The sequence below is a fragment of the Ranitomeya imitator genome, chromosome 1, assembly GCF_032444005.1.
Source record: "Ranitomeya imitator isolate aRanImi1 chromosome 1, aRanImi1.pri, whole genome shotgun sequence".
In the NCBI taxonomy this organism is placed as follows: Eukaryota; Metazoa; Chordata; class Amphibia; order Anura; family Dendrobatidae; genus Ranitomeya; species Ranitomeya imitator.
In genome coordinates this window covers 604,327,456-604,354,767 of record NC_091282.1, presented here as the reverse complement: position 1 = coordinate 604,354,767, position 27,312 = coordinate 604,327,456, and the positions used below count along the sequence as shown (strand labels likewise).

Here is a 27,312-nt window from a genome sequence, read left to right as displayed (position 1 = left end):
GCACACTGGGCCGTATGTGGAGGTGTACTGGGGACACACTGGGCTGTATGTTGGGTTGTACTGGGTGGCACATTGTCTTATCTGGAGGTGTACTGGGGGTTATGTTGAAGTGTACTGGGGGCACACTTGGCCGTATGTGGGGGTGTACTGGGGGCACACCCGGCCGCATGTGGGGCTGCACTGGGACATATGTGGGGTGGACTGTGGCAACACTTGGCTGTATGTGGTGATGTACTGTGGGGACACACTGTCCTGTAGTTTGGGGTTTTACTGGGGGGGCACACGGCCAAATGTGGGGGTGTACTGGGGGGTACACTGGACTATATGTGGGGGTGCACCAGGGGGCACACTGGGCCCTTTGTGGGTTGTTGTACTGGGTTCACATTAGGCCGTATGTAGGGGGTGTATTGTATGTGGGGTTGTACAAGGGGCACACTGCGCCGTATGTGGAGATGTACTGGGGGCACACTAGGCCGTATGTGGGGTTACTGGGGCCTCACTGGGCTGTATGTGGGGGTGTACTGGAGGGCATACTGGGCCATATGTTGGGATATATCGGGGGCCACGCTGGGCTGTATGTGGGGCACACTGGGCCCTTTTTCGGGTGTTGCACTTGGGTTACACTGGGCCATATGTGGGGGTGTATTGGGGGGCACCCTGGGCCTTATGTGGAGTTGTACTGAGGAGCACCCGGGGTGGTATGTGAGGGTGTACTGGGGGTACACTGCGCCGTATGTGGAGGTGTCCTGGGTGGCACACTGGGCCGTATGTGGGGCTGTACTGGGGGGCACACTGGTCCGTATGTAGGGGTGTACTGGGGGGCACACTGAGCCGTATGTGTGGTACTGAAGGCACATTGGTCGTATAGGGAGGTGTAATGGTAGGCACACTGGGCCGCATGTGGGGGTTACTGGGGGCACACTGGGCCATATGTGGAGGTGTACTGGGGGGGAACCCTGGGACTTATATAGGGGTATTCTGGAGGGCATATTGGGCTGTTCTTAGAGGTGTACAGGGGGCACACTCGGATGAATGTGGGGGTGTACTGGGGTCACACGGGGCAGTATGTGGGGTGTACTGGGGACACACATTGGGCCGTATGTGGGTGTGTACTATTGGGGTCATAGTGGGCTCTATGTGGGTCTGTACTGGGGGTCACAGTGGGCTATACTGGCGGCAAACTGGACTGTATTTGGGGGTGCACTGGGACATACTGGGCTATATGTGAAGGTGTACTGGGGGCATACTAGGCTATATGTGAAGGTGTAATGGGGGTACAGTGGACCATATGTGGGGGTTTACGGGGGCATACTGGGCAGTATGTGGAGAGTGTACTGGGGTACATTGGGTTATATGTGGGGGTGTACTGGGGGTACACTGGGTTATATGTGGGGATGTACACTGGGTTATATGTGGGGGAAATACTGGGGGTACACTGGGTTATATGTGTGGGTGTACTGGGGGTACACTGGGTTATATGTGGGGATGTACACTGGGTTATATGTGGGGGAAATACTGGGGGGCACACTGGGTTATATGTGGAGGGTGTACTGGGGAGGCACACTGGGTTATATTTTGGGGGTGTACTGGAGGGGCGCACTGGGTGGGCATACTGGGTTATATGTGGAGTTGTAAACTCGACTGTATGTGGGGGGGTGTACTGGGGCACACTGGGTTATATGTGGGGATGTACTGGAGTTATCAAGCACTGACCACTGAACATTAACCACTCTTTTGCTGCCTCCCTGACAATAACGATGTGCAGATATACAGCCAGTACAGGAGTCTGATGGGAGTTATTATCCTGCAGCTGTTCAGGGATCTACAGTGAGTGGCTGAAGTTGTAGGGTTACTTGGGGGTCTCCTCCTTCCAGTTGATGCACCCTCTTTGGCTGGGGAGGGTCTTTTCGCATGAATGGATCTGGAGGATTGAAGCTCTCCATTGTGGGCAGAGGGGCGGGCCCACCTCACATGGAGCCACATTGTGCCCTGGCCAAAGAAATCATCTCCTCTCACAAATCCCCAGCACAGAGGATGCAGCGCAGACCATGAGGTAAGACCCTCAATCAACAGCCTCCCCAGGTCAGGGTCCATCCAATGCGTTTCAGTACCTGAGGGCAAAGAGGATAGGACCATGGACCAAAGGGGGCAATGATCACTTCATGGGGTCTGAGGGCTGGGGGAAGCACCAATCGCTTCGCAATGTATGAAAGTGGTGGCCTTATAATAGACCCCCATTGCCTGGTTCTGAGTCCATATGTCCTCACTATAAGCCCATCATCCTGAGTCTGAGACCACGTGTCCTTACTATAATCCCATTATCTTGAATCTGAACCCATGTGTCCTCACTATAAACCCATCATCCCAGGTCTGAGCCCACGTGTCCTCACTGTAAACCCATCATCCCGAATCTGAGCCTACATGTCCTCACTCTAAGCCCAAAATCCCGGGTCTGAGCCCACGTGTCCTCACTGTAAGCCCAACATCCCAGGTCTGAGCCCACGTGTCCTCACTGTAAGCCCAACATCCCGGGTCTGAGCCCACGTGTCCTTACTATAAGCCTATCATCTCAAATCTGAACCCATGTGTCCTCACTATAAACCCAACATCCCGGGTCTGAGCCCATGTGTCTTCACTGTAAGCCCAACATCCCGGGTCTGAGGCCACGTGTCTTTACTATAACTCCATCATCCTGGGTCTTAGCCCATGTGTCCTCACTATAAACAAATCATTGTGGGGCTGAACACAAGTGTCCCCCCTATAAGCCCATCATCCCCAGGTCTGAGGACACCTGTTCTTACTATAAATCAATCATCCCGGGTCTGAGCCCACATGTCCTCACTATAAGCCTATCATCCCGGCTCCAAGCCCACCCACATGTTTCACAGTAAGTCCATCATCCCGGGTCTGAGCCAACGTGTTCTTCACTATAACCCATCAGCCCTTAGCCGGAGTCCACGTGTCCTCACTATAACACCCTCATTTCCCGTGTCCATGTGTCTCACCATCACCCTCTCATTCCCCAGCCCGAGCCCAAGTGTCCTTTCTATAAGTCCATCATCCCAGGTCATGGGGCAATAGACCTTCTCACTACTGGTGACGTCCCCTTCTGACCTTCCTGCAGGGCCCTTGGTGCTGAGGTTACCCTGCAGAGTGCGTGTCCCAGAATTCGTCCTCACCACTTAGGTGGGGCAGGGATGTTATCTGAAGTTTGTGGCCCCAGTAAAAGTTTCTTGCAGGCCCCGAGCCCTCACGGGTCAGTAATAATATTGGTATTGTCTAATGGGCCAAATGGACCCTAAGCTCCGCAGCCCAGGTGCCACCCTGTGCTAACCACAAATGCTCACATGGGCGGAGGTGCTGTTGCAGTGTACCAGTGCAGGACGCGGGATAGATACTGGGGGGCTGCACTCCACTGCTCAGGAGGGATTTTCTCCTGACATGCGGTGACAGCTCAGTTACTGGGACTTTGTTGGCCACATTCTGGGGCCGTTGCCAGGCACTGGTTGCCATGGTAGTGTGTGGCGCCTCTTCCAGACTCAATATTCAAAGAGGACCCGAAATTCAAACATCAGAATCCACAAGGAGGGCGACAACCCACAGCGAGCATAGAGCAGGCCCACTTAGGAATAGGCCGGACCCACCCGGGAATAGAGTGGACTCATCCGAGAGTAGAGCGGGCCTGAGGGGACTCACCCGGGAGTAGAAAGGGCCCACCCAAGCGTAGAGCGGGCGAACCAGGGAGTAGAGTGTGCCCACCAGGTCAGCAAGTGTGACAGAGGTCGCTGCACCCTGGGGTGACCATTATGTAATAATCGGGTTACGACGTAGCAGTGCTGTGCGTGTTACATATAATCCGGATGTAACATATCAGAGCTGTGCGTGTTACATTTAGTACGGGCGTGATGTAGCAGTAGTGTGTGTCACATATAATCCATGTAACACAAGGCAGAGCTGTGCGTGTAACATATAATCCAGTGTGATGCAGCAGTGGTGTGTGTGTGTTACATATAATCCAGTGTGATGTAGCAGTGGTGTGTGTGTTACATATAATCCAGTGTGATGTAGCAGTGGTGTGTGTGTCACATATAATCCATGTAACACAAGGCAGAGCTGTGCGTGTTACATATAATCCAGTGCGATGTAGCAGTGGCGTGTGTGTTACATATAATCCAGTGTGATGTAGCAGTGGTGTGTGTGTCACATATAATCCATGTAACACAAGGCAGAGCTGTGCGTGTTACATATAATCCAGTGTGATGTAGCAGTGGTGTGTGTGTGTTACATATAATCCAGTGTGATGTAGCAGTGGTGTGTGTGTTATATATAATCCAGTGTGATGTAGCAGTGGTGTGTGTGTCACATATAATCCATGTAACACAAGGCAGAGCTGTGCGTGTTACATATAATCCAGTGCGATGTAGCAGTGGCGTGTGTGTTACATATAATCCAGTGCGATGTAGCAGTGGTGTGTGTGTTACATATAATCCAGTGTGATGTAGCAGTGGTGTGTGTGTCACATATAATCCATGTAACACAAGGCAGAGCTGTGCGTGTTACATATAATCCAGTGTGATGTAGCAGTGGTGTGTGTGTCACATATAATCCAGTGTGATGTAGTAGCAGTGGTGTGTGTGTCACATATAATCCAGTGTGATGTAGCAGTGGTGTGTGTGTCACATATAATCCAGGTAACACAAGGCAGAGCTGTGCGTGTTACATGTAATCCAGTGTGATGTAGCAGAGCTAAGCGGGTTACATACAATCCAGGGTGATGTAGCAGAGCTGTGCGCGTTACATGTAATCCAGTGTGATGTAGCAGAGCTGTGCGTGTTACATATAATCCGGGTGTGATGTAGCAGTGCTGTGCGTGTTACATATAATCCAGTGTGATGTAGCAGTGTTGTGTGTGTCACATATAATCCAGTGTGATGTAGTAGCAGTGGTGTGTGTGTCACATATAATCCAGTGTGATGTAGCAGTGGTGTGTGTGTCACATATAATCCAGGTAACACAAGGCAGAGCTGTGCGTGTTACATGTAATCCAGTGTGATGTAGCAGAGCTAAGCGGGTTACATACAATCCAGGGTGATGTAGCAGAGCTGTGCGTGTTACATGTAATCCAGTGTGATGTAGCAGAGCTGTGCGTGTTACATATAATCCGGGTGTGATGTAGCAGTGCTGTGCGTGTTACATATAATCCGGGTGCGATGTAGCAGAGCTATGCGTGTTACATATAGTCCAGGGTGATGGAGCAGAGCTGTGCGTGTTACATATAATCCGGGTATATAGTGTGGGCTCTAGGAATGCAGAAGGATCGGGAAGGTGTGCAGTGTTGTGGTCTTTCTTCCAATATTGCACTCGTCCCGGCCTCCTGCGTTGCTGGACGTCTCGTCTTTGGATGTCGGTGGTTAAACTGTGGCAGATCTCTACTGTGCGTAGTATCAGCATGAATACTCCCATCATCTGGAGTAAGATGGGCAACTAGCCAAAAGTAACAGAGGCCCAGGCCAAGACTGGTTACGACCCACCGCATCGGCCATACACTGCATCTCCCCTGCACCCCACATTCCTCTGCAAGAGTCCTGTGTACCTGCAAAAATGGGCTAATCGGTGCAACCTCAATGGTCCTGACTTCCTGACCTGCAAATCCCAAAGATCAGATAGCAGAGCATTGCCCCTTGACACACCGCAGAGCATTGCCCAGTGACACCGCAGAGCATTGCCCCGTGACACTGCAGAGCATCGCCTAGTGAAACACTGCAGAGCAGCACCTTGGACATCACGCATCTTACTGCAGAGCATCACACTGCAGAGCATACCCCGTGACACCCTTCAGGTCCTGACACCCTTCTACCATCACTGCAGAGCATCGCCTAATGACACACTGCAAAGCATCACCTCGGACATCGCCCATCTTACTGCAGAGCATCACACTGCAGAGAATCGCCCCATCACACTGCACAGCATCGCCACGCGACACTGCAGATCATCACACTACAGAGCACCGCCCCATCAAACTACAGAACATTACGATACCTCTTCATCCGGGTCAGCAACACCCACATACTGTCCACATGAATCATCAGAGCTGGCCACCATCTGCCAAGGTCCAGGACTGAAGACCTCACCTCCATTATAGTCAGAGGGGTCAGCAGAGACTCTCCCCAAACAAAGCCGCGATGCTCTGCGTTTCCTGACACCTTTCTACCACGGCTGCGATGCTCTGCAGGTCCTGACACCCTTCTACCACAGCTGCGATGCTCTGCGGATCCTGACACCCTTCTACCATGGCTGCGATGCTTTGCGGGTCCTGACATCCTTCTACCACAGCTGCGATGCTCTGTGAGTCCTGACACTCTTCTACCACGGCTGCGATGCTCTGTGGGTCCTGACACCCTTCTACCACAGCTGCGATGCTCTGTGAGTCCTGACACTCTTCTACCACGGCTGCGATGCTCTGTGGGTCCTGACACCCTTCTACCACAGCTGCGATGCTCTGCGAGTCCTGAAACCCTTCTATCACAGCTGCGATGCTCTGTGAGTCCTGACACTCTTCTACCACGGCTGCGATGCTCTGTGGGTCCTGACACCCTTCTACCACAGCTGCGATGCTCTGCGAGTCCTGAAACCCTTCTATCACAGCTGCGATGCTCTGTGAGTCCTGACACCCTTCTACCACAGCTGCGATGCTCTGCGGGTCCCGACACCTTTCTACCACACCTGCGATGCTCTGCGGGGCCTGACACCTTTCTACCACAGCTGCGATGCTCTGCGGATCCTGACACCTTTCTACCACAGCTTATATACTCTGTGGGTCCTGTATATGAAGCACACAGCAGACGGCCGTTATCCTCCAGACTTTATGGTGGGTGTGGGGCGTCACACGGACGTTACACGGGTGTCTCGCCCTCTTGCTGACGGAGCAGCTCCAGTCTCATGTCCACATGTCTGGCCTCCACATCACGCTCACAGCAGCGACTTCATACACAAAGATGGGTGTCCTCTACACAATGTCGACTCTCCACACATGGAATGTACGGACCCCGGGGCGCGGCGGTGACCACAGAGCGGGGGGGCTCATTCCCGTCCATCCAACACGATCCGTCTGTATGGCTCAAAGTCCTCGGGGATGGTGTCTGCGAGAGAAGAGACGTGAGCGTGGTCCGGCCTGAAGCGCCCCGCACATCATCCGGCAGAGCAACGCACCTCTGTGCCCACTGTCCATCAGAGCGACGCACCCCCGCGCCCACTGTCCATCAGAGCGAAGCATCCCCGTGCCCACTGTCCATCAGAGCGACGCACCCCCGCGCCCACTGTCCATCAGAGCGACGCACCCCCTGTCCATCAGAGCGAAGCATCCCCGTGCCCACTGTCCATCAGAGCGAAGCATCCCCGTGCCCACTGTCCATCAGAGCGACGCACCCCGCGTCCACTGTCCATCAGAGTGAAGCATCCCCGTGCCCACTGTCCATCAGAGCGACGCACACCCGCGCCCACTGTCCATCAGAGCGAAGCATCCCCGTGCCCACTGTCCATAAGAGCGACGCACCCCTGCACCCACTGTCCATCAGAGCGAAGCATCCCCGTGCCCACTGTCCATCAGAGCGAAGCATCCCCGTGCCCACTGTCCATCAGAGCGACGCACCCCGCGTCCACTGTCCATCAGAGCGACGCACCCCCATGCCCACTGTCCGGCAGAGCAACTCACCTCCGCGCCCACAGTCCATCAGAGAGATGCATTACCACCCACCGTCCATCGGAAACGCATCCTCACGCCCACCGTCCATCAGAGCGATGCATAACCACTCGCCGTCCATCAGAGAAGCACCCTTGCGCCCACTGTCCATCAGAAAGACGCACACCACTCGTTGTCCATCAGAGCGACGCATCACCACTCACGCCTCACTCATCATTCAGAGAGACGCACCCCACTCACCGTCCATCAGAGAGACACACCCTTGCGCCCACCATCCATCAGAGCAACGCATCACCACTCACCATCCATCAGAGCGACGCATCACCACTCACCATCCATCAGAGTGACGCATTCCACTCACCGTCCATCAGAGAGACGCATCCCACTCACCGTCCATCAGAGCAACGCATCCCACTCACCGTCCATCAGAGAGACGCATCCCACTCACCGTCCATCAGAGAGACGCATCCCACTCACCATCCATCAGAGAGACGCATCCCACTCACCGTCCATCAGAGACGCATCCCACTCACCGTCCATCAGAGAGACGCATCCCACTCACCATCCATCAGAGAGACGCATCCCACTCACCATCCATCAGACGCATCCCACTCACCGTCTATCAGAGAGACGCATCCCACTCACCGTCCATCAGAGAGACGCATCCCACTCACCATCCAGAGACGCATCCCACTCACCGTCCATCAGAGACGCATCACACTCACCGTCCATCAGTGAGACGCATCCCACTCACCGTCCATCAGAGACGCATCCCACTCACCGTCCATCAGAGAGACGCATCCATAGTTACATAGTTACATAGTTATTAAGGTCGAAGGAAGAATATACAGGTCCTTCTCAAAAAATTAGCATATAGTGTTAAATTTCATTATTTACCATAATGTAATGATTACAATTAAACTTTCATATATTATAGATTCATTATCCACCAACTGAAATTTGTCAGGTCTTTTATTGTTTTAATACTGATGATTTTGGCATACAACTCCTGATAACCCAAAAAACCTGTCTCAATAAATTAGCATATCAAGAAAAGGTTCTCTAAACGACCTATTACCCTAATCTTCTGATTCAACTAATTAACTCTAAACACATGCAAAAGATACCTGAGGCTTATATAAACTCCCTGCCTGGTTCATTACTCAAAACCCCCATCATGGGTAAGACTAGCGACCTGACAGATGTCAAGAAGGCCATCATTGACACCCTCAAGCAAGAGGGTAAGACCCAGAAAGAAATTTCTCAACAAATAGGCTGTTCCCAGAGTGCTGTATCAAGGCACCTCAATGGTAAGTCTGTTGGAAGGAAACAATGTGGCAGAAAACGCTGTACAACGAGAAGAGGAGACTGGACCCTGAGGAAGATTGTGGAGAAGGACCGATTCCAGACCTTGGGGAACCTGAGGAAGCAGTGGACTGAGTCTGGTGTGGAAACATCCAGAGCCACCGTGCACAGGCGTGTGCAGGAAATGGGCTACAGGTGCCGCATTCCCCAGGTAAAGCCACTTTTGAACCATAAACAGCGGCAGAAGCGCCTGACCTGGGCTACAGAGAAGCAGCACTGGACTGTTGCTAAGTGGTCCCAAGTACTTTTTTCTGATGAAAGCAAATTTTGCATGTCATTCGGAAATCAAGGTGCCAGAGTCTGGAGGAAGACTGGGGAGAAGGAAATGCCAAAATGCCTGAAGTCCAGTGTCAAGTACCCACAGTCAGTGATGGTGTGGGGTGCCATGTCAGCTGCTGGTGTTGGTCCACTGTGTTTCATCAAGGGCAGGGTCAATGCTTTATGGTGATGAAGATTTCATTTTTTCAGCACGACCTGGCACCTGCTCACAGTGCCAAAACCACTGGTAAATGGTTTACTGACCATGGTATTACTGTGCTCAATTGGGCTGCCAACTCTCCTGACCTGAACCCCATAGAGAATCTGTGGGATATTGTGAAGAGAAAGTTGAGAGACGCAAGACCCAACACTCTGGATGAGCTTAAGGCCGCTATTGAAGCATCCTGGGCCTCCATAACATCTCAGCAGTGTCACAGGCTGATTGCCTCCATGCCACGCCGCATTGAAGCAGTCATTTCTGCCAAAGGATTCCCGACCAAGTATTGAGTGCATAACTGAACATTATTATTTGATGGTTTTTTTGTTTGTTATTAAAAAACACTTTTATTTGATTGGATGGGTGAAATATGCTAATTTATTGAGACAGGTTTTTTGGGTTATCAGGAGTTGTATGCCAAAATCATCAGTATTAAAACAATAAAAGACCTGACAAATTTCAGTTGGTGGATAATGAATCTATAATATATGAAAGTTTAATTGTAATCATTACATTATGGTAAATAATGAAATTTAACACTATATGCTAATTTTTTGAGAAGGACCTGTAAGTCCATCTAGTTCAACCCATAGCCTAACCTAACATGCCCTAACATGTTGATCCAGAGGAAGGCAAAAAAAACCCATGAGGCAAAGAGTAAGCTCCACATTGGGGAAAAAAATTCCTTCCCGATTCCACATACGGCAATCAGACTAGTTCCCTGGATCAACACCCTATCAAGGAATCTAGTGTATATACCCTGTAACATTATACTTTACCGGAAAGGTATCCAGTCCCCTCTTAAATTTAAGTAATGAATCACTCATTACAACATCATACGGCAGAGAGTTCCACAGTCTCACTGCTCTTACAGTAAAGAATCCACGTCTGTTATTATGCTTAAACCTTTTTTCCTCCAAACGCAGAGGATGCCCCCTTGTCCCTGTTTCAGGTCTATGATTAAAAAGATCATCAGAAAGGTCTTTGTACTGTCCCCTCATATATTTATACATTAAAATAAGATCACCCCTTAGTCTTCGTTTTTCCAAACTAAATAGCCCCAAGTGTAATAACCTATCTTGGCATTGCAGACCCCCCCAGTCCTCTAATAACCTTGGTCGCTCTTCTCTGCACCCGCTCTAGTTCAGCTATGTCTTTCTTATACACCGGAGGCCAGAACTGTGCACAGTATTCTAAGTGTGGCCGAACTAGTGACTTGTATAGAGGTAAAATGATGTTCTCCTCATGAGCATCTATGCCTCTTTTAATGCATCCCATTATTTTATTTGCCTTTGTAGCAGCTGCCTGACACTGGCCACTGAATAGGAGTTTGTCATCCACCCATACTCCCAGGTCTTTTTCATTGACGGTTTTGCCCAGAGATTTAGAATTAAGCACATAGTTATTTATCTTATTACTTCTACCCAAGTGCATGACCTTACATTTATCCCCATTAAAGCTCATTTGCCATTTATCAGCCCAAGCTTCTAGTTTACATAAATCATCGTGTAATATAAAATTGTCCTCCTCTGTATTAATTACCCTGCAGAGTTTAGTGTCATCTGCAAATATTGAAATTCTACTCTGAATGCCCCCTACAAGGTCATTAATAAATATGTTAAAAAGAAGAGGGCCCAATACTGACCCCTGTGGTACCCCACTGCTAACCGCGACCCAGTCCGAGTGTGCTCCATTAATAACCACCCTTTGTTTCCTATCCCTGAGCCAGCTCTAAACCCACTTTACACATATTTTCCCCTATCCCCATTATTCTCATTTTATGTATCAACCTTTTGTGTGGCACCGTATCAAAAGCTTTTGAAAAGTCCATATACACTACATCCACTGGGTTCCCAATCCGGAACTTACCTCTTCATAGAAACTGATCAAATTAGTCTGACATGAACGGTCCCTAGTAAACCCGTGCTGATACTGGGTCATGAGGTTATTCCTCTTCAGATACTCCAGTATAGCATCCCTTAGAATGCCCTCCAGGATTTTACCCACAGTAGAGGTTAAGCTTACTGGCCGATAATTTCCGAGTTCAGTTTTTGTCCCCTTTTTGAATATTGGCACCACATTTGCTATACGCCAGTCCTGTGGTACAGACCCTGTTATTATGGAGTCTCTAAAGATTAAAAATAATGGTCTATCAATGACTGTACTTAATTCCTGCAGTACTCGAGGGTGTATCCCATCCGGGCCCGGAGATGTGTCAATTTTAGTGATTTTTAGACGCCGCCACACTTCCTGCTGGGTTAAGCAGGTGACATTTAATTGGGAATTTTTATCACTAGTCATTGTGTCTGCCATGGGATTTTCTTGTGTAAATACTGATGAAAAAAAGTCGTTTAGCATATTGGCTTTTTCCTCATCCTCATCCACCATTTCACCCAGACTATTTTTAAGGGGGCCAACACTATCATTTTTTAGTTTCTTACTATTTATGTAGTTAAAGAATATTTTGGGATTATTTTTACTCTCTCTGGCAACGAGTCTCTCTGTCTCAATTTTTGCTGCCTTGATCTGCTTTTTACAGAATTTATTTAATTTTCTGTATTTATTTAATGCCTCCTCACTACCTACTTCCTTTAATTCTCTAAATGCTTTCTTTTTATCACTTATTGCGCCCCTTACAGCTCTATTTAGCCATATTGGTTTCCTCCTAATTCTAGTATGTTTATTCCCATACGGTATATACTGTGCACAGGTCCTATCCAGGATGCTAATAAATGTCTCCCATTTTCTTTGTGTATTTTTGTGTCTCAGGATATCGACCCAGTTAATTGCACCAAGATCCTCTCTCATCCATTGGAAATTTGCCCTCCTGAAGTTTAGTGTCCTTGTAACCCCTCTACTACAAATCTTATTAAAGGATACATGAAAACTTATTATTTTGTGATCACTATTTCCCAAGTGACCCCCAACCCTTACATTTGTTATGCGGTCTGGCCTGTTGGTTAATATTAGGTCTAGCAGTGCCCCCCTTCTTGTTGGGTCGTGAACCAGTTGTGAAAGGTGATTGTCTCTCATAGTTGTCAAAAACCGATTACCTTTGCTGGAACTGCAGGTTTCTGTTCCCCAATCTATTTCAGGGTAGTTGAAGTCCCCCATAATAATGACTTCTCCTTGAGTCGCAGCTTCATCTATTTGCTTTACGAGGATATTCTCCATTGCTTCCATTATTTTTGGAGATTTATAACAAACCCCTATCAGTAATTTATTATTTTTTCCCCCTCCCCTTATCTCCACCCACAGGGATTCTACATTTTCATTAAATTCGAAAGCCGAAAGACACAAAAGAGAATAGTAAAACCAAAAACACTCAGTTTGAAAAAATGTTGCAGTAATCCGCAAGTGCTAGTAAAAAATGTAAAAAACAGGGTATTTGGTTGATACGTTTTTTGCAAAAAATGTATACTAAGCTGCTCTACCAATCTTCACGGTATACCCTTATCAGAGCAGTCCTAACTAATGTATGCAATCCCTATCTGATGTATTTAAAAACCTGATCATCTGTATATAACCTGCTAGAACAGCTTTTGTGCAGATAGCCCAAGAGGAGTGGTGGAACTCCCCAGTCTTGTAGACACAAGAGAGCTATCTGCACAAAAGCTGTTCTATCCTGTATGCACACATGGATTTTTCCTCTCTGAACCCTGTTCACACAGGTTATATACAGATGATCAGGTTTTTAAATACATCAGATAGGGATTGCATACATTAGTTAGGACTGCTCTGATAAGGGTATACCGTGAAGATTGGTAGAGCAGCTTAGTATACATTTTTTGCAAAAAACGTATCAACCAAATACCCTGTTTTTTACATTTTTTACTAGCACTTGCGGATTACTGCAACATTTTTTCAAACTGAGTGTTTTTGGTTTTACTATTCTCTTTTGTGTCTTCAGGTTTCTTGGTGGTGTGTGAACATGATCATACAGACTTGTTCACTGTGCAAGTAGCCCATGTGTTCCTGTTTCCATTTTCATTAAATTCACCTATATTATCACGCAGGATGGGTTTTAAGGACGATTTTAAATACAGACACACCCCTCCCCCTCGCTTATCTGTACGGTCATTTCTGAACAGGCTATAGCCCTGCAAGTTAACAGCCCAGTCATGGCTCTCATCCAGCCACGTTTCGGATATCCCCACCATGTCATAATTATGCTCCAACAACATTAGTTCTAATTCGTCCATTTTGTTGGCGAGGCTTCTAGCATTAGTATACCTGCACTTGATGTTCCTCTCTGTACCTCTATTCATTCTTAAATTATTAACTGTTCTAACCCCACACCCCATCCCACTCACTGTCCATCAGAGAGACGCATCACCACTCACCGTCCATCAGAGAGACGCATCACCACTCACCGTCCATCAGAGACGCATCCCACTCACCGTCCATCAGAGACGCATCCCACTCACCATCCATCAGAGTGAGTCACTTCCCACTCACCGTCCATCAGAGACGCATCCCACTCACCGTCCATCAGAGACGCATCCCACTCACCGTCCATCAGAGAGATGCATCCCACTCACGTCCATCAGAGACGCATCCCACTCACCGTCCATCAGAGAGACGCATCCCACTCGCCGTCCATCAGAGAGACGCATCCCACTCGCCGTCCATCAGAGACGCATCCCACTCGCCGTCCATCAGAGACGCATCCCACTCACCGTCCACCAGAGACGCATCCCATTCACCATCCATCAGAGACGCATCCCACTCACCGTCCATCAGAGAGACGCATCCAACTCACCGTCCATCAGAGAGACGCATCCCACTCACCGTCCATCAGAGAGACGCATCCCACTCACCGTCCATCAGAGAGACGCACCCCACTCACCGTCCATCAGAGACGCATCCCACTCACCGTCCATCAGAGATGCATCCCACTCACCGTCCATCAGAGAGATGCACCCCACTCACCGTCCATGAGAGACGCATCACCACTCACCGTCCATCAGAGACACATCCCACTCACCGTCCATCAGAGACGCATCCCACTCACCATCCAGAGTGACACATCCCACTCACCGTCCATCAGAGACGCATCCCACTCACTGTCCATCAGAGAGACACATCCCACTCACCGTCCATCAGAGACGCATCCCACTCACCGTCCATCAGAGACGCATCCCACTCACCGTCCATCAGAGAGACGCACCCCACTCACCGTCCATCAGAGAGACACACCCCACTCACCGTCCATCAGAGACGCATCCCACTCACCGTCCATCAGAGACACCTCCCACTCACCGTCCATCAGAGATGCATCCCACTCACCGTCCATCAGAGAGATGCACCCCACTCACCGTCCATCAGTGAGACGCATCCCACTCACCGTCCATCAGAGACGCATCCCACTCACCGTCCATCAGAGACGCACCCCACTCACCGTCCATCAGAGACGCACCCCACTCACCGTCCATCAGAGACGCATCCCACTCACCGTCCATCAGAGACGCATCCCACTCACCGTCCATCAGAGAGATGCACCCCACTCACCGTCCATCAGAGAGATGCATCCCACTCACCGTCCATCAGAGATATGCACCCCACTCACCGTCCATCAGTGAGACGCATCCCACTCACCATCCATCAGAGCGACGCATCCCACACACCGTCCATCAGAGAGATGCACCCCACTCACCGTCCATCAAAGACGCATCCCAGTCACCGTCCATCAGTGACGCATCCCAGTCACCGTCCATCAGAGACGCATCCCACTCAACGTCCATCAGTGACGCATCCCACTCACCGTCCATCAGAGAGACGCATCCCACTCACCGTCCATCAGAGAGATGCACCCCACTCACCGTCCATCAGAGACGCATCCCACTCACCGTCCATCAGAGACGCATCCCACTCACCGTCCATCAGAGAGATGCACCCCACTCACCGTCAGGGACATGCACCCCACTCACCGTCCATCAGAGATGCATCCCACTCACCGTCCATCAGTGAGACGCATCCCACTCACCATCCATCAGAGCGACGCATCCCACTCACCGTCCATCAGAGAGACGCATCCCACTCACCATCCATCAGAGAGACGCATCCCACTCACCGTCCATCAGTAAGACGCACCCCACTCGCCGTCCGCCAGCGAGATGCACCCCTGAGCTCAGGGTTGGACTGGCCCACCAGAGAACCCAGAGAATCCTCCGGAGGGCCCAGGCTTCTCATTCAGGAAAGTTCATAGTGCAAACTTTGCAGCTGCTATGGGGCTCTTGAGTGGGGGAGAAAGGTGGGCCCTCAAAATCAAATCCTCTGGTGGCCCAGTGATCTTAAGTCTGACACTGCCTGAGCACCATTTAGCAACAAGAAGCCCCCCTCTTGCAGTCCGGCAGAGTGATGCATCCCCACTCACCATTACACCTGTACTGCAGGTTGGACCAGATGATGTTCTCCTGGGAGAAGCAAAACGCCCCCAGTCGGCCCCCACGCATGGTGGTGTCTATGACGACCCCGGAGTCGGCCACTAGGTCCACGCCCTCATACAGCTTCACCCTGTGGGAGGCATGGGAAAGCCATGAGCGTCCACGCTGCAACTGCTTAATGTGCCTACACACGTCTCCTGTGCTCTCATCCCATGACCTCAGCCCTGGCAGCCCTGCGGGAGGCCGTACCTTGGGGTCACCCCCAGGACTCCAGCACAAAGTTGTTCCCAGAGGACCAGCATTGTCCAGTGCGTTTCCATATGAAAGGCCCTGGCTCCGACCCTGCAGCATTCCTCATAGGGATTGTGTTACCATGGTGATGACCACAAGAACTTGGCGGTTTCCAACCTCACTGATGTCATCACCTTAAGAAACAAGAAGAGGACATTCCCCCAAATACTGAAGATTAACCCTCTAATGGCTGCACGGAAGAAGGGGGGCCATGAAACGAGCAGCAGCGGCCTGACAGGGAGGTTGTACCCCAAAGCGTTTCAAATAGGGCCTTATCCAAACACGTATTGTAAAAACGGGCCACACCCCAATGTATCGCAGAAAGGGTCGCACACCAAAGTGCCACAAAAGGGAAGCACCCCAACATTACTATAAGATGGAACCAGGATAGGGACATTACTATGAGATGAGAGCCAGAATGGAGACATTTCTATAAGATGGGACAGGGATGGGGACATTATTATAAGATGGGACCAGGATGGGGATAGTACTATAAAATGAGAACCAGTATGGGGACATTACGCTAAGATGGGACAGGGATGGGGACAGTACTATAGGATGGACCCAGGATGGGGACATTATGATGAGACCAGGATGGATGCATTACTATAATATGGAACCAGAATGGATGAGTTACTGTAAGATGGGACCAGATGGGGACATTACAATAAGATGGAACCAGGATGGGGATATTACTATAAGATGGGGCCAGGATGGGGACATTACTATAAAATGGGACCAGGATGGAAACATAACGATGAGACAGGGATGGGGACATTACTATAAGATGAGAACCAGAATGAGGACATTTCTATGAGATGGGACAAGGATGGGGACAGTACTATAAGAACCAAAATTGGAACATTTCTATATGATGGGACAAGGATGGGGACATTACTATAAGATTAGAACCAGAATGGGGACATTTCTATAAGATAGGACCGGGATGGATGATTTACTATAACATGGGACCAGGATGGAGACATTATGATAAGATGGGATCAGGATGGGTGCATTACTATAAGATGAAACCAAAATGGGGACAATAAGATGGAACCAGGATAGATGATTTACTGTAAGATGAGACAAGGAAGGGGACAATATGATAAGATGGGACAGGGATGGGGACATTATTATAAGATGGGACCAGGATGGGAACAGTACTATAAAATGAGAACAGGAATGGGGACATTTCTATAAGATGGGAATCAAGATGGGGATATACTATAAAATCAAACGGGGACATTTCTATAAGATGGGACTGGGATGAGAACATTAATATAAGATGGGACCAGGATGGGAACATAATGATGAGATGAGACAGGAATGGGGACATTACTATAAGATGGGACCAGGATGGGGACATTACTATAAGATGGGACCAGGATGGGAACATCAATATAAGATGGGACCAGGATGGGAACATAATGATGAGATGAGACAGGAATGGGGACATTACTATAAGATGGCACCAGGATGGGGACATTACTACAAGATGGGACAAGGATTGGGACATTATGATAAGATTGGACAGGGAAGGGGAAATTACTATAAGATGAGAACCAGGATGTGGATATTACTATAAGATGAGAACCAGAATGGGGACATTTTTAAAAGATAGGACCAGGATGGATGATTTACTATAAGATGGGACAAGGATGGAGACATTATGATAAGATGGGACCAGGATGAATGATTTACTATAAGATGGGACCAGGATGGAGACATTATGATAAGATGGGATCAGGATGGGGATATTACTATAAGATGGGAGCGGGATGGGGACATTATGCTAAGATGGGACAGGGATGGGGACATTACTATAAGATGTGAATCAAGATGAGGATATTATAAGAAGAGAATCAGAATGGGGACATTACTAAAAGATGAGAACAAGAATGGGGACATTTCTATAAGATGGGACTGGAATGAGAACAGTACTATAGGATGGGACATTAATAGAAGACAGAACCAGAATGGGGACAGTACTATAAAATGAAACCAGAATGGGTGCATTACTATAAGATGGAACCAGGATGGTAACAGTACAATAAAATGGGGCCAGGATGGGGACATTACTATAAGATGGAACCAAAATGGGGACATTTCAATAAGATAGGAACAGGATGGAAACATTACAATAAGATAGGACAAGGATGCGGACAATAGTATAAGATGGAATGAAGATGGAGACATTACAAGAAGTGGACCAGATAGGGAACATTACCATAAGAAGGGACCAGGATGTGGACAGTAAAATAAGATGGGTGCATTACTATAATATGGGACCAGGATGGGGACATTACTATAAGATGGGATCAGGATAGGGACATTACTAGGAGATGTGACCAGGATGGGGACATTACTATAAGATGTGACCAGGATGGGGACATTACTATAAGATGGGACCAGGGTCGAAACATTACTATAAGATGAGACCCAAAATTGGAACACTTCTGTAAGATGGGACAAGGAAATGGACATTAATATAAGATGGGACCAAGATGTAGACATTACTATAAGAATGGACCAGGATGGGGACAATACTTTAAGATGGGATCAGGATGGGGACATTAGTATAAGATGGGACCAGGATGGGTGCACTACTATAAGTTGGGACCAGGATGGGAGCATTACTATAAGATGAGACCAGTATGGGTGCATTATTATAAGATGTGACCAGGATGGGTGCATTACTATAAGATGGGAAATGATAGGGACATTACTATAAGATGGGACCAGTATGGGTGCATTATTATACGATGGGACCAGGATGGGTGCATTACTATAAGATGGGAAAATGATAGGGACATTACTATAAGATGGGACCAGGATTCAGACATTACAATAAGATAAGACAGGGATGGGGACATTATAAGATGAGACCAGGATTAGTGCATTACTATAAGACGGGCCAGAATGGGGACATTAATATAAGATGGGACCAAAATGTAGACATTACTATAAGATGGGACAAGGATGGGTGCATCACTATAAGATGGGAAAAGGATAGGGACATTACTGTAAGATGGACCAGGATGAGGACATTACTAAAAGATGAGATTAGGATGGGGACAGTACTATAAGATGGGACCAGAATGGGGACATTATGATAAGTTGAGACCAGGATGGGGACATTAATATAAGATGGGACCAAGATGCAGACATTACTATAAAATGGGATCAGGATGGAGACAGACGGAACCTGAAAACCCATCTCTTCAAGAAAGCCTACAGCCTGCAATAACCATTCAGCCGCCTCACCAACCGCCAGAGCTGCCGCCGCACCACCGCCAGAGCTGCCACCGCACCACCGCCAGAGCTGCCGCTGCACTACCTACCTTCTGTCTCTTCCCCACTATCCCATAGAATGTAAGTCCCCAAGGACAGGGTCCTCTCCCTTCTATACCAGTCTGTCACTGTAAACTTGTTTACTGTAAACAATATCTATATCTCTGTATGTAATCCCTTTCTCATGTACAGCACCATGGAAATAATGGTTTAATATAAATAAATAATAATCTATATATATAATTCCCATCCCCATCCTGTTTCCCATCTATATATATATAATTATCTAAGGGTCACTTCCGTCTGTCTGTCTGTCCTTCTGTCACGGTTATTCATTCGCTGATTGGTCTCGGCAGCTGCCTGTCATGGCTGGCGCGACCAATCAGTGACGGCCACAGTCCGATTAGTCCCTCCCCTACTCCCCTGCACTCACTGCCCGGTGCCCGCTCCATAATCCCCTCCACTCACCGCTCACACAGGGTTAATGGCAGCGGTAACGGCCCGCGGTGTAACGCACTCTGTTACCGCTGCTATTAACCCTGTGTGTCCCCAACTATTTACTATTGATGCTGCGTATGCAGCATCAATAGTAAAAATATGTCATGTTAAAAATAATAAAAAAAAACAAAAAACTGCTATACTCACCATCCGCCTCCTTTGCCGCTCCGCGCCACGCTCCCGGGACCGCTCCATTGCAAGCGGCAGCTTCCGGTCCCAGGGCTGGTGTGCGACAAGGACCTGCCGTGACGTCACGTCCATGTGACCGCGACGTCATCATAGGTCCTGCTCACACCAGCCCCGCGACCACCGGAAGCTGCCGCTTGCAATGGAGCGGTCCCGGGAGCGTGGCGAGGAGCGGGAAAGGCAGCAGATGGTGAGTATAGCAGGACTTCAACGGGCCTTCGGAAGGTGAGTATATGTTTATTTATTTTTTAAGTCTCTATACTATGTGGCTCTGTGCTGTGCAATATACTACGTGGCTCTACTTTATACTATGTGGCTGGGCAATATACCGTACTACGTGACTGGGCAATATACTACGTGACTGGGCAATATACTACATGACTGGGCAATATACTACATGACTGGGCAATATACTACGTGGCTCTGCTATATACTATGTGGCTGGGCAATATATTACATGACTGGGCAATATACTACGTGACTGGGCAATATACTACGTGACTCGGCAATATACTACGTGACTGGGCAATATACTATGTGACTGGGCAACATACTACGTGACTGGGCAACATACTACGTGACTGGGCAATATACTACATAGCTGGGCAATATACTACGTGGCTGGGCAATATACTATGTAGCTGGGCAATATACTACGTGACTGGGCAATATACTACGTGACTGGGCAACATACTACGTGGCTGGGCAATATACTACGTGGCTGGGCAATATACTAAGTAGCTGAGCAATATACTACGTGGCTGGGCAATATACTACGTGGTTGTGCAATATACTACGTGGCTGGGCAATATACTACGTGGTTGGGAAATATACTACGTGGCTGGGCAATATGCTAAGTAGCTGGGCAATATACTACGTGGTTGGGAAATATACTACGTGACTGGGCAATATACTACGTCGCTGGGCAATATACTACGTGGACATGCATATTCTAGAATTACCCGATGCGTTAGAATCGGGCCAACATCTAGTAATTACTATAAGATGAGACCAGGATGGGTGCATTACTATAAGATGAGACCAGGATGGAGACATTACTATAAGAAGGTAACAGGATGAGGACATTACTATAAGATGGGACCAGGATGAGGACATTACTATAAGATGGGACCAGGATGGGGATATTACTATAAGATCTCTTCCGACAAGCCTACAGCCTGCAGTGATCCTCAACCTACTGAACAGCCGCACAGCCAGCTCTTCCCTCTCCTAGTGTATCCTCACCCACCCCCTGCAGACTGTGAGCCCTCGCAGGCAGGGTCCTCCCTCCTTATGTACTCGTGTGCCTTGTTATCTGCTCATGTTTAATGTATTTGTCTATATTTGCCCCGTATTCACATGTAAAGCGCCATGGAATAAATGGCGCTATAAAAATGTATAATAATAATAATAATAAAGATGGGACCAGGATGGGGATATTACTATAAGATGGGACCAGGATGAGGACATTACTATAAGATGGGACCAGGATGGGGATTTTACTATAAGATGTGACCAGGATGGGGATATTACTATAACATGGGATCAGGATGGAAACATAACGATAAAATGAGACAGATGGGGAGATTACTATAAGATGAGAACCAGAATGAGAACATTTCTATAAGATGGGACAAGGTTGGGGACAGTATTATAAGATGGAAAACAGGATGGGGACATTACTATAAGGTGAGAACCAGAATGGGAACATTTCTATCAGATGGGACCTTGATGGATGAGTTAATATAAGATGAAACCAGCATTGAGACAGTACAATAAGATGGGACCAAGTTGGGGATATTACTATAAGATAGGACAGGGATGGGTACATTACAATAAGACGGGACAGGGATGGGGACATTACTATGAGGTGGGACCAAGATTGAGACGTTACTATAAGATGGGACCAGGATCGGGACAGTACTATAAGATGGGACTAGGATGGGGACATTACGATAAAATGGGACCTGGATGGGGATATTACTATAAGATGCGACAGGGATGGGGACATTACTATGAGGTGGGACAAAGATTGAGACGTTACTATAAGATGGGACCAGGATGAGGACAGTACTATAAGATGGGACTAGGATGGGGACATTATGATAAGATGGGACCTGGATGGGGATAAGATGCGACAGGGATGGGGACATTACGATAAGATGGGACCTGGATGGGGATATTACAATAAGATGCGACAGGGATGGGAACATTACTAAAAGATGAGTCCAGGATGGGGACAGTACTATAAGATGACACTAGGATGGGTTCCTTACTATAAGATGGGACCAGAATGTGTACATTTTATATAAGATGGGACCAAGATGTAGACATTACTATAAGATGGAACCAGGATGGGGACATTACTATAAAATGGGAACAGGATGGGGACATTACGATAAGATGGGACCAGGATGGATGAGTTACTATAAGATGGGACCAGCATGGGGACAGTACTATAAGATGGGACCAGGATGGGGACATTACGATAAGATGGGACCAGGATGGGGATATTACTATAAGATGCTACAGGGACGGGGACATTACAATAAGATGGGACAGGGATGGGTGGATTACTAGAAGATGGGACCAGAATGGGGACATTAATATAAGATGGGACCAAAATGTAGACATTACTATAAGATGGGACCAGGATGGGTGCATTACTATAAGATGGGAAACGAATAGGGACATTATCATAAGATGGGACCAGGATGGGGACATTACTAAAAGATGAGACCAGGATGGGGACAGTACTATAAGATGGGACCAGGATGGGGACAGTACCATAAGATGAGAACCAGAATTGGGACATTTCTATCAGACGGGACCAGGATGGATGAGTTACTATAAGATGGGACCAGCATGGGGACAGTACTATAAGATGGGACTAGGATGGGGACATTACTATAAGGTGGGACCAAGATTGAGACATTACTATAAGATGGGACCAGGGTGAGGACAATACTATAAGATGGGACCAGGATGAGGACAAAATTACAAGATGGGACCAGGATGGGGACATTACAATAGGATGGGACCAGGATGAGGACATTAAAAAAGGTTGGGACCAGGATGGGGATATTACTATAAGATAGGACAGGGATGGGGACATTATAAGATGAGACCAGGATTAGTGCATTACTATAAGATCGGACCAGAATGGGGACATTAATATAAGATGGGACCAAGATTTAGATATTACTATAAGATGGGACCAAAATGGGTGCATCACTATAAGATGGGAAAAGGATAGGGACATTACTATAAGATGGACCAGAATGGGGACATTACTAAAAGATGAGATTAGGATGGGTGCATTACTATAGGATGGGACCACAATAGGGACATTAATATAAGATGGAACCTGAATGGGGACATTAATATAAGATGGTACCAGGATGGGTGCATTACTATAAGTTGGGACCAGGATGGGTGCATTACTATACGATGAGACCAGGATGGGTGCATTACTATAAGATGGGACCAGGATGGGTGCAGTACTATATGATGAGACCAGGATGGGTGCATTACTATAAGAGGGGAAAAGGATAGGGACATTACTATAAGATGGACCAGAATGGGGACATTACTTAAAGATGAGATTAGGATGGGGACATTACTATAAGGTGGTGCCAAGATTGAGACATTACTATAAGATGGGACCAGGATGGGGACACTATAATAAGATGAGACCAGGATGGGTGCATTACTATAACAAGGGACCAGAATGGAGACATTACTATAAGATGGGACGAGGATGGGGACATTACTATAAGATGGGACAAGGATGGGGACATTACTATAAGATGGCACCAGGATGGGTGCATTACTATAAGATGGGAAAAGGATAGGGACATTACTATAAGATGAGACCAGGATGGGGACAGTACTCTGAGATGAGACCAGGATGGGTCCATTACTATAAGATGGAAGAAGGATGGGTGCATTACTATAAGATGGGACCAGGATGGGGACATTTCTATAAGAAGGAACAAGGAAGGGGACAGTTTCATAAGATGGGAAACAGGATGGGGACATTACTATAAGATGAGAACCAGAATGAGGACAGTTCTATAAGATGGGACAAGGATGGGGGCAGTATTATAAGATGGGAAACAGGATGGGGACATTATGATAAGGTGAGACAGAGAAGGGGACATTACTATAAGATGAGAACCAGGATGTGGATATTACTATCTGATGAGAACTAGAATGGGGATATTTCTATAAGATAGGACCAGGATGGATGATTTACTATAAGATGGGACCAGGATGGAGACATTACGCCAAGATGGGACAGGGATGGGTACATTACTATAAGATGTGAATCAAGAGGAGGATACGATGAGAATCAGAATGGGGACATTACTACAAGATGAGAACAAGAATGGGGACATTTCTATAAGATGGGAATGGGATGAGAACAGTACAATAAGATGGGACAAGGATTGGCACATTAATATAAGATGAGGCCAGAATGGGGACAGTACTATCAGATGGGATCAGGATTGGAACAGTACCATAAGATGGGACAAGAATGAGTGCATTACTAAAATATGGCACCAGGATGGGGACAATACTGTAAAATGGGACCAGGATGGGTGCATTACTATAAGATGGGACCAGGATTGGGACAGTACCATAAGATGGGAACAGGATGGGGACATTACTATAAGATGGAACCAGGATGGGGACAATACAATAAGATTGGATGAAAATGGGGACACTACTATAAGATGGGAACATTTGTATAAAATGGAATCAGAATGTGGACAGTACCATAAGATGGGACCAAAATGGGAGCATTACTATAAGATGGGACCAGGATGGGGACATTACCATAAGATGGGACCAGGATGGAAACATTACTAGAAGATGAGAACCAGAATAAGGACATTTCTATATGATGGGACAAGGGTGTGGACAGTATTATAAGATGGGAAACAGGATGGGGACATTACTATAAGACGAGAACCAAAATTGGAACATTTCTGTAAGATGGGACCAGGATGGGGATATTATAAGATGGGACAGGGAAAGGGACATTACTATAAGATGAGAACCAGGATGTGAATATTACTATAAGATAAGAGCCAGAATGGGGACTTTTCTATAGGATAGGACCAGGATAGATGATTTACTATAAGATGGAACCAGGATGGGGACAGTACCATGAGATGGGACCAGGATGGGTGCATTACTATAACTTGGGACCAGGATGTGTACATTACTATAAGATGGGACCAGGATGGGTGCATTACTATAAGATGGGAGAAGGATGGGTGCACTACTATAAGATAGGACAAGGATGGATACATTACTATAAGATGGGACAAGGATGGGGACATTACCATAAGATGGGACCCGCATGAGAACAGTACTATAAGACAGGACCAGGATGGGGACACTATGTTAAGATGAGACCAGGATGGGAGAATTACGATGAGACCAGGATGGGTGCATTACTATAAGATGGGACCAGGATTGGTGCATTCCTATAATATGGGAAAAGGATAGGGACATTACTATAAGATGGTACCAGGATGTGGATATTACTAAAAGATGAGACCAGGATGGGGACAGTACTACAAGATGGGACCAGGATGGGTGCATTACTATAAGATGGGACCAGAATGGGGACATTACTATAAGATGGGACCAGGATGGAGGCATTACTGTAAGAAGAAACTAGGATGGGGACATTAGTATAAGATGAGACCAGGATGAGGACATTACTATAAGATGGGACCAGGATGAGGACATTACTATAAGAAGAGAACCGGAATGAGGACATTTCTATAAGATGGGACAAGGATGGGGACATTATTATAAGACTAGATGGTGGTCCGATTCTAACACATCGTATTCTAGAATATGCATGTCCACGTAGTATATTGCCCAGCGACAAAGTATATTGCCCAGCCACGTAGTATATTGCCCAGTCACGTAGTATATTGCCCAGCCACGTAGTATATTGCCCAGCCACGTAGTATATTGCCCAGTCACGTAGTATATTGGCCAGCGACGTAGTATATTGCCCAGCGACGTAGTATATTGCCCAGTCACATAGTATATTTCCCAGCCACGTAGTATATTGCCCAGTCACGTAGTATGTTGCCCAGTCACATAGTATATTGCCCAGCCACGTAGTATATTGCCCAGTGACGTAGTATATTGCCCAGCCACGTAGTATATAGTAGAGCCACGTAGTGCAGTATATTGCCCAGTCACGTAGTATATTGCCCAGCCACATAGTATATAGCAGAGGCACATAGTATATTGCCCAGGCACATAGTATATTGCCCAGTCACATAGTATATTGCCCAGCCACGTAGAATATTGCCCAGTGACGTAGTATATTGCCCAGCCACGTAGTATTATAGTAGAGTCACGTAGTACGGTATATTGCCCAGTCACGTAGTATATTGTCCAGCCACATAATATATAGCAGAGGCACATAGTATATTGCCCAGGCATGTAGTATATTGCCCAGCCACATAGTATATTGCACAGCGACGGAGTATACAGCACAGAACCACGTAGTATAGTGACTTAAAAAAATAAACATATACTCACCTTCCGAAGGCCCGTTGGAAGTCCTGCTATACTCACCATCCGCCGCCTTTGCCGCTCCACGCCACGCTCCCGGGACCGCTCCATTGCAAGCGGCAGCTTCCGGTCCCAGGGCTGGTGTGAGCAGGACCTATGATGACGTCGCGGTCACATGACCTTGTCGCACACCAGCCCTGAGACCGGAAGCTGCCGCTTGCAACGGAGCGGTCCCGGGAGCGTGGCGAGGAGCGGGGAAGGCGGCGGAGGGTGAGTATAGGAGGTTTTTTTTTTTTAAATTATTTTTAACATGACATATTTTTACTATTGATGCTGCACAGGGACCAGGATGGGGATATTACTATAAAATGGGACAGGGATGAGGACATTATTATAAAATGGGACAGGGATGGGGACATTACTATAAGATGGGACTAGGATGGGGACAGTACTATAAGGTGGGATCAAAATTGAGACATTACTATAAGATGGGACCAGGATGGGGACAGTACTATAAGATGGGACCAGGATGGGGATATTAAAATAAGATGGGACCAGGTTTCGGACAT

The 27,312-nt window shown here is 47.6% G+C and overlaps 1 protein-coding gene across 2 annotated transcripts in view; it reads right to left on the bottom strand.

Annotated features, from left to right (window-relative positions):
- Positions 1-6,849: 6,849 nt before the first annotated feature.
- The window catches only part of THBS3 (thrombospondin 3), a 127,190-nt gene continuing 106,727 nt past the window's right edge, over positions 6,850-27,312 (bottom strand). For both annotated transcript variants that reach the window (XM_069768862.1, XM_069768873.1), the window contains 2 exons: positions 15,916-16,055; positions 6,850-7,139 (listed from right to left, as the gene is read on the bottom strand). In XM_069768862.1, the coding sequence (XP_069624963.1) occupies positions 7,081-7,139; positions 15,916-16,055 (199 nt within the window). In that variant the 3' untranslated portion in view covers positions 6,850-7,080. The remainder of the gene's footprint in view (positions 7,140-15,915; positions 16,056-27,312) is intronic.